This window comes from Misgurnus anguillicaudatus, chromosome 10, assembly GCF_027580225.2.
Source record: "Misgurnus anguillicaudatus chromosome 10, ASM2758022v2, whole genome shotgun sequence".
NCBI lineage: Eukaryota > Metazoa > Chordata > Actinopteri > Cypriniformes > Cobitidae > Misgurnus > Misgurnus anguillicaudatus.
In genome coordinates, this window is record NC_073346.2 from 19,901,089 (window position 1) to 19,915,089 (window position 14,001).

Sequence of the window (14,001 nt, forward strand, 5' to 3'; positions counted from 1 at the left end):
AACTATTATGTAACTTAAAGTTAAAGAATTTAAAGTTAGATTTTTGCTGATGTTTAAGAAAGTGACATGAATAGGAAAGTCTGTTTTAAATAAATGAAACGTGTCAGAGTTTGTAATCAACTCTAGAACAACAGCAGAAAAGAATCAAATAACACTGCAAACAAAAGGGGGACAGATAAATACTTTACCTTGTTTAGTACGTAATGCTGCAGTAAGACTTGAAGTTATTTTAGAGGTTGGCTTGATTGTTGGTTTAGTTGATGCTATGATTGAAAAATATGAATGATTAGCTCAATCATAATGTTAGACACTAAAATTACACACACCACAGAATCACACACGCAGAAACCACACACCCACAACATCCCCACGCACACACAGAAGATTAATAATCATCAGATATACACAGATATACAGGAAAAGATGACCATCACATTTCATTATTTTATTTCCTGATCATCAGTACAAAGTTGTAAAGTAAATATTTGCACTTGAATGATTTTAGTCACTTTGAGTTCTGGCAGTTGTGATAGATCCCCTTGAACCAACCAAAATATTCAACATGCCAGTCTTTCTGGTGTGGCGTCAGATTGTTGTGTACAATATACATTATACGAGATAAAATGATCAAGTCTTGCTTCCCAAACCCCCATTGTCGTATACGTATCCGGCTAAAATATTTTAGTCTGTAAGAGGCATTATGATGTGACTTGGTCACAGGCTTGATGACAGGGAAGCAGAGCAGCAAGGAAGCATCAATTTAAGTATTGACAAGCACCAGAAGTCCTAATTAAGCATTCTCCTTACACAAGAAGATTAAAAGCAAAGAGAACACGCAAAAAGGTGAAAAAGGTGGATAGCCTTACATTTTTCTCAGAATGAAGAAAAATATTACCCTAAACATGTGCTGAAGTTATGAATTATTCTGAGAGTGTTCTTAAATTATTTTACTAAAATTGTAATTACGTACCCTTAAACTTGACAGTATAGCTGGCTGAGGTCTTAGTCTCATTCTTCTTTTTAACCAAACATCTCAACTCTGTGTTGTTGTCTTCATTCAGAAGTGTTGTACTCAGAATCTTGATACAGGGTCCTGATGATAATATATGATATCTGGAGTCTGTCTGTAGATAAACACCAGCCTGATTCACCCAGAACAGCTGAAGACCCTCAGAACGGACCAAACTATCACAAGAGTTATCATATGTAAACAACCGACAGATGAGAGTCACAGAGCTGCCTGATCTCATCTCAGTCTGTATGGATGATAGAGAGACTGAAGGAGAAAGTAAAGAGACACTTTTAAGTAAAACATTAAGAAACTGTCATCAACTGTCATCTCATTAAAGGGAAATTCCGCCCTAAAACGGAATTTAGGGTGTTTTTTCGTTGTTAACGAGTCAAACTTTCATTTAAAAGCATATTTATGACTGAAGAGCAACATTTAAGATATTTAAGATGTTCGTTTTCTGGTAAACTTGCCTTTGAATGGGAGTGAATAGGGCATGTCGCATGAGTGCACAAAATCTCTATTTTTACAACACTAAGAAGGCTCGACACAACGTGATACTTTACTCGAAGTATCACGTGGGTCTCTACACATGAACGCGAGCATTGAGAACATTGTTTGTGTACACAGATTTTAGTAAAAGCGAAAAGTTTGGAACAACTTACCGTGCTGTTAAACCGCGTCCCGCCGCCACCCCGCCAGCCATGAGCAATCGATCCCAGAATGCGACATAAGGAGGAAGGAGAGTAAAGATGGATAGCTCCTAAAGCATAGTTCCATATAAATGCACGGATAATTTGTTGTTTTGTCTCAAGTGAAAAACAATATTGACTCTGTAGTTGAAAAAGTAGCGTCCTATGGAGTCTATTCAATCGCATTCTGAAATCGATTGCTCATGACTGGCAATATGGCGGCGGGACGCAGTTTAACAGCACGGTAAGTTGTTCCAAACTTTTCGCTTTTACTAAAATCTGTGTACACAAACAATGTTCTCAATGCTCGCGTTCATGTGTAGAGACCCACGTGATACTTCGAGTAAAGTATCACGTTGTGTCGAGCCTTCTTAGTGTTGTAAAAATAGAGATTATGTGCACTCATGCGACATGCCCTATTCACTCTCATTCAAAGGCCAGTTTACCAGAAAACGAACATCTTAAATATCTTAAATGTTGCTCTTCAGTCATAAATATGCTTTTAAATGAAAGTTTGACTCGTTAACAACGAAAAAACACCCTAAATTCCGTTTTAGGGCGGAATTTCCCTTTAAACATATACTCAAATAAATGAACAGAAAACTGACCATAAAGAACATGTAGAAAAGCCTGTGCATCAGTTCCATGTTGTTGTCCATTCACATATTGTTGGCAGGTGTATTGTCCACAATCTTCTTCTGTTGTTTTATAGATGTTCAGAGAGCAGTCAGACCCCAGACTCAGTCTCTCAGCTCTCTCTATGTTTTTATTCTTTATTCCTCCATAAATCAGTTCTACTCCAGCTGTTGTCCAATGTTTGTTGTAGATCCATACAGTTGAGGTGCAGCCAGAAAGAGCATTAATACAGGGCAGAGCAACATTTTCACCTAAACTACTGAACACATGAGTCTTTCCACTAACACCTGAAACACAGTAGATTAGGTTGTTTATATATTTATACATATTTATAAATACATTTAAAGATTTAAACATTTCAGAGTTAATTATTTAACCCTTAATGACAAAAAGCAGATACATTCTTAAGATTATGAATGTTAGTCTGTAATTGCATCCCAGTCTCACGAAATTTCGTTATATAGTCACGTATTTTTTTGATTCTTTTTTCGTGCTATTATCACGAAATTTTGTGTTTTTTCGTAGTCGTATAACGAATTCCTGTTTTCGTGTGATTATCACGTATTGGTTACTCGACTGTTTTGTCCTATTTTCTTACCATTGTCGCTTCGGTTTAGGGTTAGATTTACATAAAATGACATCCCTAACCAAACCCAACTCTAACCCTAACGCCAGGCGACATATAAAAAAATAAATCAGGAAAAATAGTATAGATCAATATATTAAGTGACATTCTAATGCAAGCACCAAATCTAACCCTAAACCGAAGCGACAATGGTTTAAAAATAGGAAAAAACAGTCGAGTAACCAATACGTGATAATCACACGAAAACAGGAATTCGTTATACGACTACGAAAAAACACGAAATTTCGTGATAATAGCACGAAAAAAGAATCAAAAAAATGCATGACTATATCACGAAACTTTGTGAGACTGGGTAGGTAATTGTACATAAAATAAAGCATTTTTGAGCAAAGAAAGCACATGGTTTCCAATACTCTTACATTTGGTGTGAGACAAAAGCTTTCAGTCTCTCTCTCAATATCACTCTGGCCAGTGAGTAAAGCATAAAAATGCATAGCTACAAATAGGTTTGTAAGATTTCCCATCTATCAGGATAGAGCGTCACTCTGGATTTTATAACAATGACATTTCTTCCCTCTTCTGTTTTATTGAAACCTTAACAAACACATACTGCACATGAATAACAAGAGATACAAATAAATACTAACACAAGAACAGGGTTAACGAAATAATTTTCATTCTTCTCTGTGACTGCAGTCAAGCCAGGTCGATCAGGTAAAGATGATTATAAGAGAGTTTATCATTGTTGACCAAAGTTTGAGCTACAGTAATAACATGTATTATTTATAAGTGTGAATTATAGTGGTATGTTTATCAATTATATCTATGTTGTTTCTCTAATGATTTTTTTCAAGATCTACAGTACATGTGATGTGATACACAATGGCAAAAATATTTACAAATGTCAAACAAATATTAAAAGAATTTATCTATTATTCTTTCTAAAGACCTCCAGTTGTAGGTGTCACTTTGTTTTATTGTAGTATTATTTTATAAATAAACAAATCACTTTTATTGCATTAATACTGTCAACTTTCTCCACTAATCCAAACGCTAACAGTCTACTAATGTGCTTAAGAGGAAATGTAGTGGCACAATTAAGAGAAGTAGTTTACAAGTAGTTACAGTACTAGTTACTTAGTAGCAAAGATACTTCTAGTTAGTAGAATATCTAGGGTTGACTATCAAAATAAAGTGCAATCCAAACTCTTTAATAAATGTCAATGTTGTGTATTAAAACAGTATATGTACCAAACACGCACATCACACAACAGCATGATTTTTTTCAGCTAAATGAAACTGAGCATTTTCAAGCTTTTTTAAAACTTTACCAAACTCATACTTAGTGATCATTAAATAGATGGATGTTCACATCACAGACCTTGTGTATGAATATATCTTACTTTACCTGTGAATGGTGAGCAGAGAATGATGAGTCCCAGCAGACATATATGACTCTTAACAACCATTATTTGCTTCTGTTATGCTTCTCATTTAATGATGTACTTACAGCTCTTCTTTAAAAATTTTTTACCTCTTCCTGTTCTTTTTTACTTCCTAGTGTCAGCAACTGACTGTTAAGTCATGACACCACGAAATCGTCATAGATTTTAGCGGTGCATGACCAGATAATAATATTTTAAATTAAAATAAATAATGCTACAGTATATCAGTTTTCTGACCCTTACACAGTGACCAGTTACCTTTCCTCCACATTGATTTGGGCACTTGATTGCTGTGCAAGAATTCTGACACATTTTGATGGTTTTTGCATTGTCTTTAAATGCTTTTCACTTTAGAATTTCATCTTGTTAAATAAGTCAAAGTTAAAGTAAGTTTAAGTGAAATTAGCCAAACAATTTAGAATAATTTCACTTTTTCTACTTTTTAAACATTAGATAGCTAGAGTATGCAGAGATGTATAGTAACGAAGTAGAACTACTTCACTACTGTACGTAAGTACTAAAAGGCAGTATCTGTACTCTACTGAAGTATTATTTTTTTCTCCTACTTCCACTTTTACTTCAGTACATATTTTCAATGAGTTTAATACTTTTACTCCAATACATTTTTTTATGTGCTGCATAGTTACCAGATGTGTAAAAAGTACTCAAAGATTTTACTCAAGTGAAAGTACAAGTACTGAGTGTAAATTTTACTCAATTAAAAGTAAAAGTATCTGGCCAGAATTATACTTGAGTAAAAGTAAAAAAGTATCACGTTAAAATTGTACTTGAGTATTAAAAAAGTATAAGTAACCGGAAGAAGGAAAACGAGAGATTCATGTTTAAGCTTTCTCTAAAAACATGTAGTGAATGAACCACATACAAGGTTTTATCCTTTACAACTGTTTGTATTTAATTGTATTTCATTATCAATCTATAAGACAACCACATAATTTCCAACATGATTTCACAAAGTTCAGTGGTATAGTCACAGAATTTTTTGCTGATTTTACGGATCTCCGCATTTTTCGTGTCTGCACCACGGACTTTCTTTTTCGTGTCAGTTTCACGTATTGATTACTCAATTGTTTTTCCTATTTTTAAACCATTTTCGGGTGTGTTTGGGGTTAGATTTGGGCTTTGGGTTAGGATGTCACTTTAACTATTGGTTTATACTATTTTTTCCATACTTTTAAACAATTGTCGCCTGACGTTAGGGTTAGGAGTTGGGTTTGGATGTCATTTTATGTTACAGAAAGTCGTTCTAACCCCAAACCCACGCGAAAATGGTAAGAAAATAGGAAAACCGATTAACCAATACGTGAAACTGACACAGAAAAGAAAGTCTGTAGTACAGACACAGAAAAATGCGGAGATCCGTGACAATGACAATGAATTTAAGTTTGCAACCTGCTACTCAAAATTGTAAAACCTTAAACTTAACTTAAATTTCAAGCTCTATCAAGCCTCTCACAGGAAGCTGATGCAGGATAAGGTGTATTAGACCTTGTTCACAATGTAGGTCCAAATCTGATTTTGGTGCATATCCGATAGGAATCCACATTTAGAACGGTGAACGGCTAAAAACCATGTGAAATTTGTTTTTCTAATCTGTTTCAGGCTACATCCAGAGGTGGTTTGAAATCCATTTCAGTCTTTCCGTCCTGATCGCATTTGTGTAGCTTTTCGGTTACGTCATGCTGTCACGTCACATAAAACACGTCAGACGTTGAGGCAGATTGCCATGCCAACGCAACGTCATTGCTATAGAAACAGTGCAGATAATGCGGAAAACAGCTACAGGATGCACAGATCGAATCTGAACAGTTGTGATACACAATGTGGACAGTGATTCTGTGAAATTAGATATGCACCAAAATTTGGACTGACAGTGTGAACAAGGTATTAGTCTTGATAGAGAGGCTGCAAACAGCAGGAAACGTGTCACACTTCATGTGCTGTCGGCTGTTGGCCAATTCCTCAGTGTGGTCCAAAAGCTCCAGAATAAATAACATTTCAATTAAACTGGCCATCAGCGCAATTCAATTGGTTTGATAGAGCAAGCAAAAATAGACATCTAAAATAGAATAGAATTTTTGACTGTAAATAAAATTGTAAGGAGTAAAAAGTACTATTTTTCTTTAAAAAATGTAATTAAGTAAAAGTACTGACTTTTAATTGTACCCAAGTAAAGTAAAAATCCCCAAAAATAATACTTAAGTACAGTAATCAAGTAAAATTACTAGGGCTGTCAAAATTAACGCGTTAATAACGCGTTAACGCAAATTCATTTTAACGCCACTAATTTTATTAACGGAGATTAACGCAACGCGCAATTTCTGTTTGACCCTTGGTCCAGCCCATATTTGAATGAACAGAGACGCAGACAAATGTGACTCTCTCTAAATGAGTAAAAGGTTTTCATAGAAATAAGAACATTAAGCAAATCGTCTACCAAATCCAATGCTCTAAATGCTCGTTGGACATCTGATATGATCTTTATTTATACGTCTGAGAGGTGTAACGTTACCGTCCTCCTAATGCTGCTTAATCTAATACAAAAATGCATCTCAATTCATTTTGGTTCCGCTTTTATGCATGACTTAGAAAATAGACTGCAGGACTTGCTTGATGTTAAAAGAGTCATTAAGAGAGATAAAGTTCGGTACCTGATTAATGTTAAAGAGTTATTAAGAGCGACAAGACTCAAAAGCAATCCCCTCACGCTGACTGACTGATATCTGAAGCGCGTGCACACAGGGCCGGATTAACCATATGGGCAACTGGGCAATTGCCCAGGGGCCCAAGACATCCAAAGGGCCCAGGGCAGCAAGGGCACGAGCAAAATACTGTATCTGGTAATCTCCCGCTCGCCGCTTTATATTAAACAATCTGTCAACACGGGCTTTTGCGCTGCAAAGAGAGACGCTGCGCTTATTACTTTGAACGTGAGTTGAGAGCGGTTGAGTCTCATGCGGACTGACCAATGAAGAGAGGGCCTCAGGTTAAGACCCTCTCCTCATTGGTCAGTCCGCATGAGGTGGGTGACGTGGGTCAAAGGTTCGCCAAGCATTACGTGATGCAAGGCTTTGGTACAACAGAAAAAACGAGACACGGAGAAGCAGAGTCGGAGCGCGAAGCGGAAATTAAAAAAGGAAAAGGACATTAGAAACGCAAGTATAAGTATAAACAGTGGTGTAGTCTACGTGATACGCAGGTATCTGCGCGATCCGTTCGGCGTATGAAATCAAATTACTTTAGCGGCGCAAAAGTGACTGGGGAGCAGAGAACCCACAGGCGAGTGACAGCAAGGTAGCGCGAGAGCGATTCCAGTTATCATCACATGAAGAAATCTGCTTTGAATCGCTCTCGCGGTACATTGACATCATCAAGAGGTCTGCTTAGCGCCAAATGAAGTCGAACCTGCAATGTAGCTGTTCACCCGACACTGTAAACAAACCGAGCATGTGGAGAGTTGAACGAGTGAAGCAGTGAACAACATAAAATCCGGAGAGTTAACAACGCACATGTGTGAGTAAAAAACATTTAAATCATCAATCCAGTTTGGATTACTTTATCTGGAGGTAAGGCTCCAATAAAATAAAATAAGCCCGTGTATATGTCCTGATGGTTTTTAGCTGCCTTCCAGCATGTTTGCCACAGTGTTAAACTTCCTCTCCCTGTGTTCATTTATATATCTACGACTACGTTCAAGATGTAGCCTATATGATCTTAAACTTCTATGTGAGGAAAATCATGTCTGCGTTGATGTTCAGTTCAGACTTCAAATTAGATAATGTTCTTCACTTTGGTTTGGGTGTCTAATATTAGGCTGTATGATGTTCTTGTAATAATAATTAAGGAAAAGCCTATTTTCATTTTTAGACAATGCTTGTATATGCAAAAAATAAGCTTTGTATATCAATGACTATGCAAATTAAACTTAATCCATGGTCATCTTAAATGTGTATTAATTAAAAAGTTCTGTTAAGTGAGCTTCCGTCAACGATGAGGACAACTCAGCTAAGTTAGCCAGGACTTTTCTACACCGCCAGCTTACTTTTACAGCCGGAGATTATACAGATGCTGATGTGTTTTGTTTTCATAGCATCATATGTGAGTGAATGTCTTTGATAGGGGACATAGTAGTGCATTTGTATGAGCATTTAAATATTTGTAAATCAAAATACACCTGATGACAGTTAGAATTTAAGGTATTGAGTATATGTACTGTATAATACAGTAATATATTCTGTATATGACCATATTATAGTGATCCTGGGGTCGTGATGATGGGGCCCTTGAATATTGTTGCCCAGGGTATAACAAAGTGTTAATCTGGCCCTGCGTGCACACAGACGCGCGAGTGCGCGACCCGGATATATAGACATCTACACAAAATTACAGTTTTACAAATATCTGTTTTGATAAGAATTCACGCAGGTAGGCTCTATAATCTGTTATGTTTTAAGTAAATGTTTGGTTAACTGTTGGGTAAAAATATCTGATGTGTAACATTATATTAGATCACTTAGATTTTAAGCAGTCTGTCTCAATGTCAATCAAACAAAAGGAAAAAAAGTTGAACATACATTGATGATGTTTTTGCTTTGTGTGTGCTAAATCTATTAGTTTTACCAGTGATTTTAAGGTATTGATGTGGTAATATAATGTATGGATGTGGAAATGTTTGTGGTAATTTGACTCTTTCAACTTCAAACACGTGTAGTTCTGTCATATTTTGTTATATTTCAACAAATCATGCATTGTTCTATGTTTTAATAAAGAATGTCAAAATATGAACAACTATTTTTTTTTTAAATTTGCTAATTCCGACTCAATTTGCCAGCACATGTCACAAATGATGCAGCAGCAAACAAAAATGGAGAAAGAAAAATCTTCTGAAAGGAAAATTCATATACAAAACAACGGCTGGTGTTTCTGTTAAAATGTAAACAGGCTGTTGTTAACATACATTTGCATAAAGCATCTATTTATGTATATATGATTAGAATATTAAAAACCTGAAAAGTGTTAAATTAGGGTAAATTTAGAATGGATAAAAATGTGCGATTAATTTGCGATTAATCGCAGTTAACTCATGGAATCATGCGATTAATCTAGATTAATTTTTTTAATCTATTGACAGCCCTAAAAATTACGAATCATTCCAAACCCACATTATCACTGCCGGAGCGGTGATACACGTTAGAAACACACACACACAAATCGTGGTCAAAACCAATCAGAGAAAGTGAAGGACGGACCCCTCCCTCCCTCTCACTCACAAATATGAGCTGCGGTTGTGGACAAAACGTGAAGCGAAGAGAGAGCAAACGTGCGCGAGAGAGACAGAGTTTGCGTGAGAGAGAGAGAATGCGCAAGAAAGGGTGAGTGTGGGCAAAAGAAGGAAACCTAAATACATTGAAACACCTTGCACCTATACCATTATATCGACTAATATTTCATTAATACTGAATTTTTATCACCATATCGGTTAAATTAATCTGAATTAATCTGAACATTCCTGCCCTTGTACTCCTGCTACAGCCAAAGGAATTGTGAGTGTCCTTTAGCTTAAACATTTGAAATATAAAAAATATTATATTCAAACATTTGACTGTTTTCTTTAATAACTACATTACACAATACTTGTACTTTTACTTTCAGTACTTGAGTAGTATATTTTAAAATAAACTACTTGCAATACTTAAGTACAAAAAATGTTTAATACTTTAGTACTTCCACTTAAGTGCTGTGCTTAAAGAGCACTTCAACTTCTACTCAGGTCACTTTTTTGATAGAGCACTTGTACTTTTACTCAAGTCTGGGTCCCTAGTACTTTATACATCTCTGAGAGTATGGAAACCAATGGCGTCTGGTAGCTTCTTTTTCAAAGGCTCACAATGTGATGCTTGTCACAACATGTACACTTTAAAAAACGTTGGGTTCTTTTTTTTACCCAATAGGTGAGTTAAACATATTGGGTTGTTCTGTTGGGTTATTCCTAGCTTGTATTGGGTTATTTCCATAATAACCCAGAGAGTTGGGTTAAATTCGGGCTCACGTCACACATTTTGATTAATGGTCAACAGGTGCCACTGCTGAGTGCGGACAGACACGAGAGGTACGTTTTAAAATATATATCTCTGTGTAATGTTTTATTTTGCTACAAAGTGTCTTTAAGCTCTATCACACAGTAAACTATCAGCCATGTTTAAATAAGTGTACAAAAACACTGTTGTCTAGTTTTTGTCCGTTACACCTGTTCCATTCCATTCAACTGTTACCGATGCCAAACGCGTTTTTAAGCCATCATAAACGTAGAGAGACATCGCAATTTATTTTAATACTAAACAGCACCAACAGCATGGTCCCTTACGAAAATGAATAATTTCTCCTTTAGTAGTAATGTTAGTTTCATGACGTATTGATTGCCATATTGCTTTAACCATGCTTTCTGTAACAGACAATGCTTTTTGGTTTAAAGTGTAGTAAAAAACGTTTTTTAACTTTTGTAAGGGATGCAACCGGCTGTTTTTTGCTCCAAATATTTTTTTAGCCGGTCTGTGTTATAGACACAGAGCTGTAGGCTAATATAAATGTGATTCTGAATGTAAATGTCTTAAGAAATGACTCGATGGCATTTTATTGTCGTCTTACTTCAGTATAATCCCTGATAAAGCGCTGTTTAATCATGCACGTCTGTTTACTGTAACCCCGGTAACGGTTGAATTTGCAATTCAGCGCCATCTACTGTCAAAGTAGAGTATTTATTCAGTGTGCCAGATGTGTTTGCTTTGAGATTTAATTAATTATTCTTTTCTTTAAATGTAGACATTCTTGGAGATGTTGCATTAAAAACATTACAAAATGGCCAGCAAGATGATTCAGCCTTCCTACAGTACCAAGAGCCAAAGCAAACATTTATTAATTTGCAACCTGTAAGTATCATTTATGACACTTAGTTTTTTTTACCCTGTTTATGTGTGCATATTTACATTGTGAAAATTCTGTCTTCAGGTCAGAAAACAAACATAATTCAGTATTTGGAGGAGGAGGTATGAAGAAGACCCCATGTCCTGCTATGGGATGAATTCAACTAATCACAAGCCTTTGTTATCGTGGGGAGGCATGGCCCAGGAGCAAGACCAGCAGTTGACACATGCTTTAATATTCCCAAGCCTTTCATTACTGTTAGGTAGTTTCTGTAACACACAATACATTTTGTACCAGGTGATGTTTCCTTAACACACTGTCCCCTGCTTAAAGGGATAGTTCCCCCCAAAATAAAAATGATGTCATAATTTTCTTCCTCTCCTGTTGTTACAAACCTGTATACATTTCTTTGTTCTGATGACCACAAAGGAAGATATTTTGAGGAATGTTTGAAACCAAGCAGATCATGAGCCCCATTAGGAAAAAAGAATACTATGAAAGTGAATGGGGCTCATGATCAGTTTGATTTCAAACATTCTTTGAAATATGTTCCTTTGTGGTCATCAAAATAAAGACTTTTGTGCATGTTTGGCAACATGAGAATATGAAAATGATGACAAAATGTGTGAACTATCCTTTTAAGTTTTTAGTTGGATAAGATGGAGTATTTGTTCTGTTCTTATATGTTTTGTATATTTATGTATGTATATATGTATGTGTGTATGTATCTATTTATGCTTCTAATGTATGTATTTATACATTTAAGTGCAGGTGCAAATGACAAAATGGAAATAAAGCATTATAAATGTATTTGTAAGTTTTTTATTATTTATTTATAAAGCAAATAATAATAATAAATATTAAATAATAATAATAATAATAATAATAATAATAATAATAATAATAATAATAATAATAATAATAATAATAATAATAATAATGGGGTTAAAACAGCATTGCAAAAAATAATCCAACAAATTGGTTATTTCATAACCCAACTAATTGGGTAAAACTTTCTACCCAATGCATTGGGTTAAAATAACCCAACAATGGGTCGGTGCTATAGTAACCCACCATTGGGTTATTTATTGGGTTATTTTTAACCCAACTGTTTTTAGTGAGTATGAATGGCCCCTACACTAATTGGGTTTTGTTTTTCTTTCTTCATGTCTCGTCCTCGACCGAGGACAATGAGACAAACAGACCCAGTTCCGGTAAATGTGAAAGTCGGTGTGACACCCTAAAGTATGTACACATTATGGGTATTGTGATGTTGAAAGAAAAAGTTTATTTTCTATACCATGTTTTTCGTTTTATATATATATATATATTATATGTTAAATTTTATGGAAAGCTGAAAACTGCAACGTTTAAAATGTTGTCTATTGCTGAGAAAGAACGGGACTTTTATTTTGAAAATGAACTGAGGATTCGCGTGAAGGGGCACTGTTGCGCAGGCGCTCTCACAATTGCTGGGGATTATGCGCGACACAGACACGTTTGCTCCTGTCTCCTCATTTCTTCCTGTTTTTACAGGTATGACTTTCACAACAACAAAACATAAATGCACACAAGTCATTTAGTTCGTATATGTTAATGTTACTTATTACACGGCTCTCTGGAATGCTTGATTCTGATTGGTCAGTTGAGACATTTGCAGGTTCGTTCTTTTCAAATAATAACCACTCCAAAATAATAACGCATAGCCGGTACTACTTGCACAAGTAAATATGCTCCGCGCCAATAAAGATCAATAAAGATTACTGTTTGTTTGGCGCCATCTTGTGACAAACACTCGACAACCACGACAAAACACCGAGAGCTTACTGAGACTGAACTTGACAAAATAGAGCATGACAGCTACAAAGCCAACTTTTCAAAGATTGGCTAAAAGAGAAAAAATGGAGACAGACAAGTATGAAGCAGAGGATCTTAATAAGGTATTTAGATCATTTTATGCATCTGTGCAAAGTCTCGCGGAAGGATAAAAATGTTAATTTAAAACAAATATGCCAATAAAATGTTTCAAATTCATATTCATGTCCAGTTTTTTTCTTATGTGGCAAGTAGCCGTGTAATAAGCGGGATAATGTAGAGGCAGCCGGTAGTTATTGGGAAATAAGCCCCTTCAGTGTGATACAAGACCCTCCGCTTCGCGTCGGGTCTTGATCACACTGTCGGGGCTTATTTCCCAATAACTACCGGCTGCCTCTACATTATCCCTTACATATGTATTGTGTGTAAATGCACTGGTATGAATGTTTTGGTTTCTGAAGATAGTGTATATATGTAAATCGTCCGCCATTTTGTGGACGCTCCTCACGTGCTTGTGATATGCGGTTAATTTGAGTAATACAGGCTCCAGTTACCAGGTTAGGATGTTTAATATATTTTTGTTATCCATATATCTGTATTTAGTTAATCAGAGTTGCTGTGTGTGTCCATATAGACCCCTTCAAGGTTTGTAAACATTGAATGATTATCGGGTGCGCGCGCAGCACGGGGTCGAACTGTTCATACCATTTAGGCTTTATAATTTAATCTAACAGTGCTGAAAAATGATGACTTACCTCAAATGAAGTGAGCACTACAAACACAAGCATCTTTGATCTTTGCATTGTCCCAGTCTGCACGTTAATTGCTTGCAGACGCAGATGTTGTATTTTTTTGTTTTTGAGATTCTGCATGAATCGC

The 14,001-nt window shown here is 35.8% G+C and overlaps 1 protein-coding gene and 1 long non-coding RNA gene across 2 annotated transcripts in view; one reads left to right on the forward strand and one right to left on the reverse strand.

The window, feature by feature from the left end:
- Nucleotides 1-2,795, reverse strand: part of LOC129447934 (uncharacterized) — a 40,759-nt gene extending 37,964 nt beyond the window's left edge. Inside the window, exons 1-3 of the mRNA XM_073872069.1 lie at nt 2,310-2,795; nt 971-1,276; nt 189-263 (exon numbers count right to left, since the gene is read on the reverse strand). Coding sequence (XP_073728170.1) covers nt 189-263; nt 971-1,276; nt 2,310-2,694 — 766 coding nt within the window. The 5' untranslated portion in view covers nt 2,695-2,795. The remainder of the gene's footprint in view (nt 1-188; nt 264-970; nt 1,277-2,309) is intronic.
- LOC141367242 (uncharacterized) lies at nt 1,911-11,753 on the forward strand. Its single transcript, XR_012371514.1, has 4 exons — nt 1,911-1,945; nt 10,464-10,495; nt 11,206-11,312; nt 11,392-11,753. It is a non-coding gene; the product is annotated as an uncharacterized lncRNA (long non-coding RNA).
- Nucleotides 11,754-14,001: the final 2,248 nt, after the last annotated feature.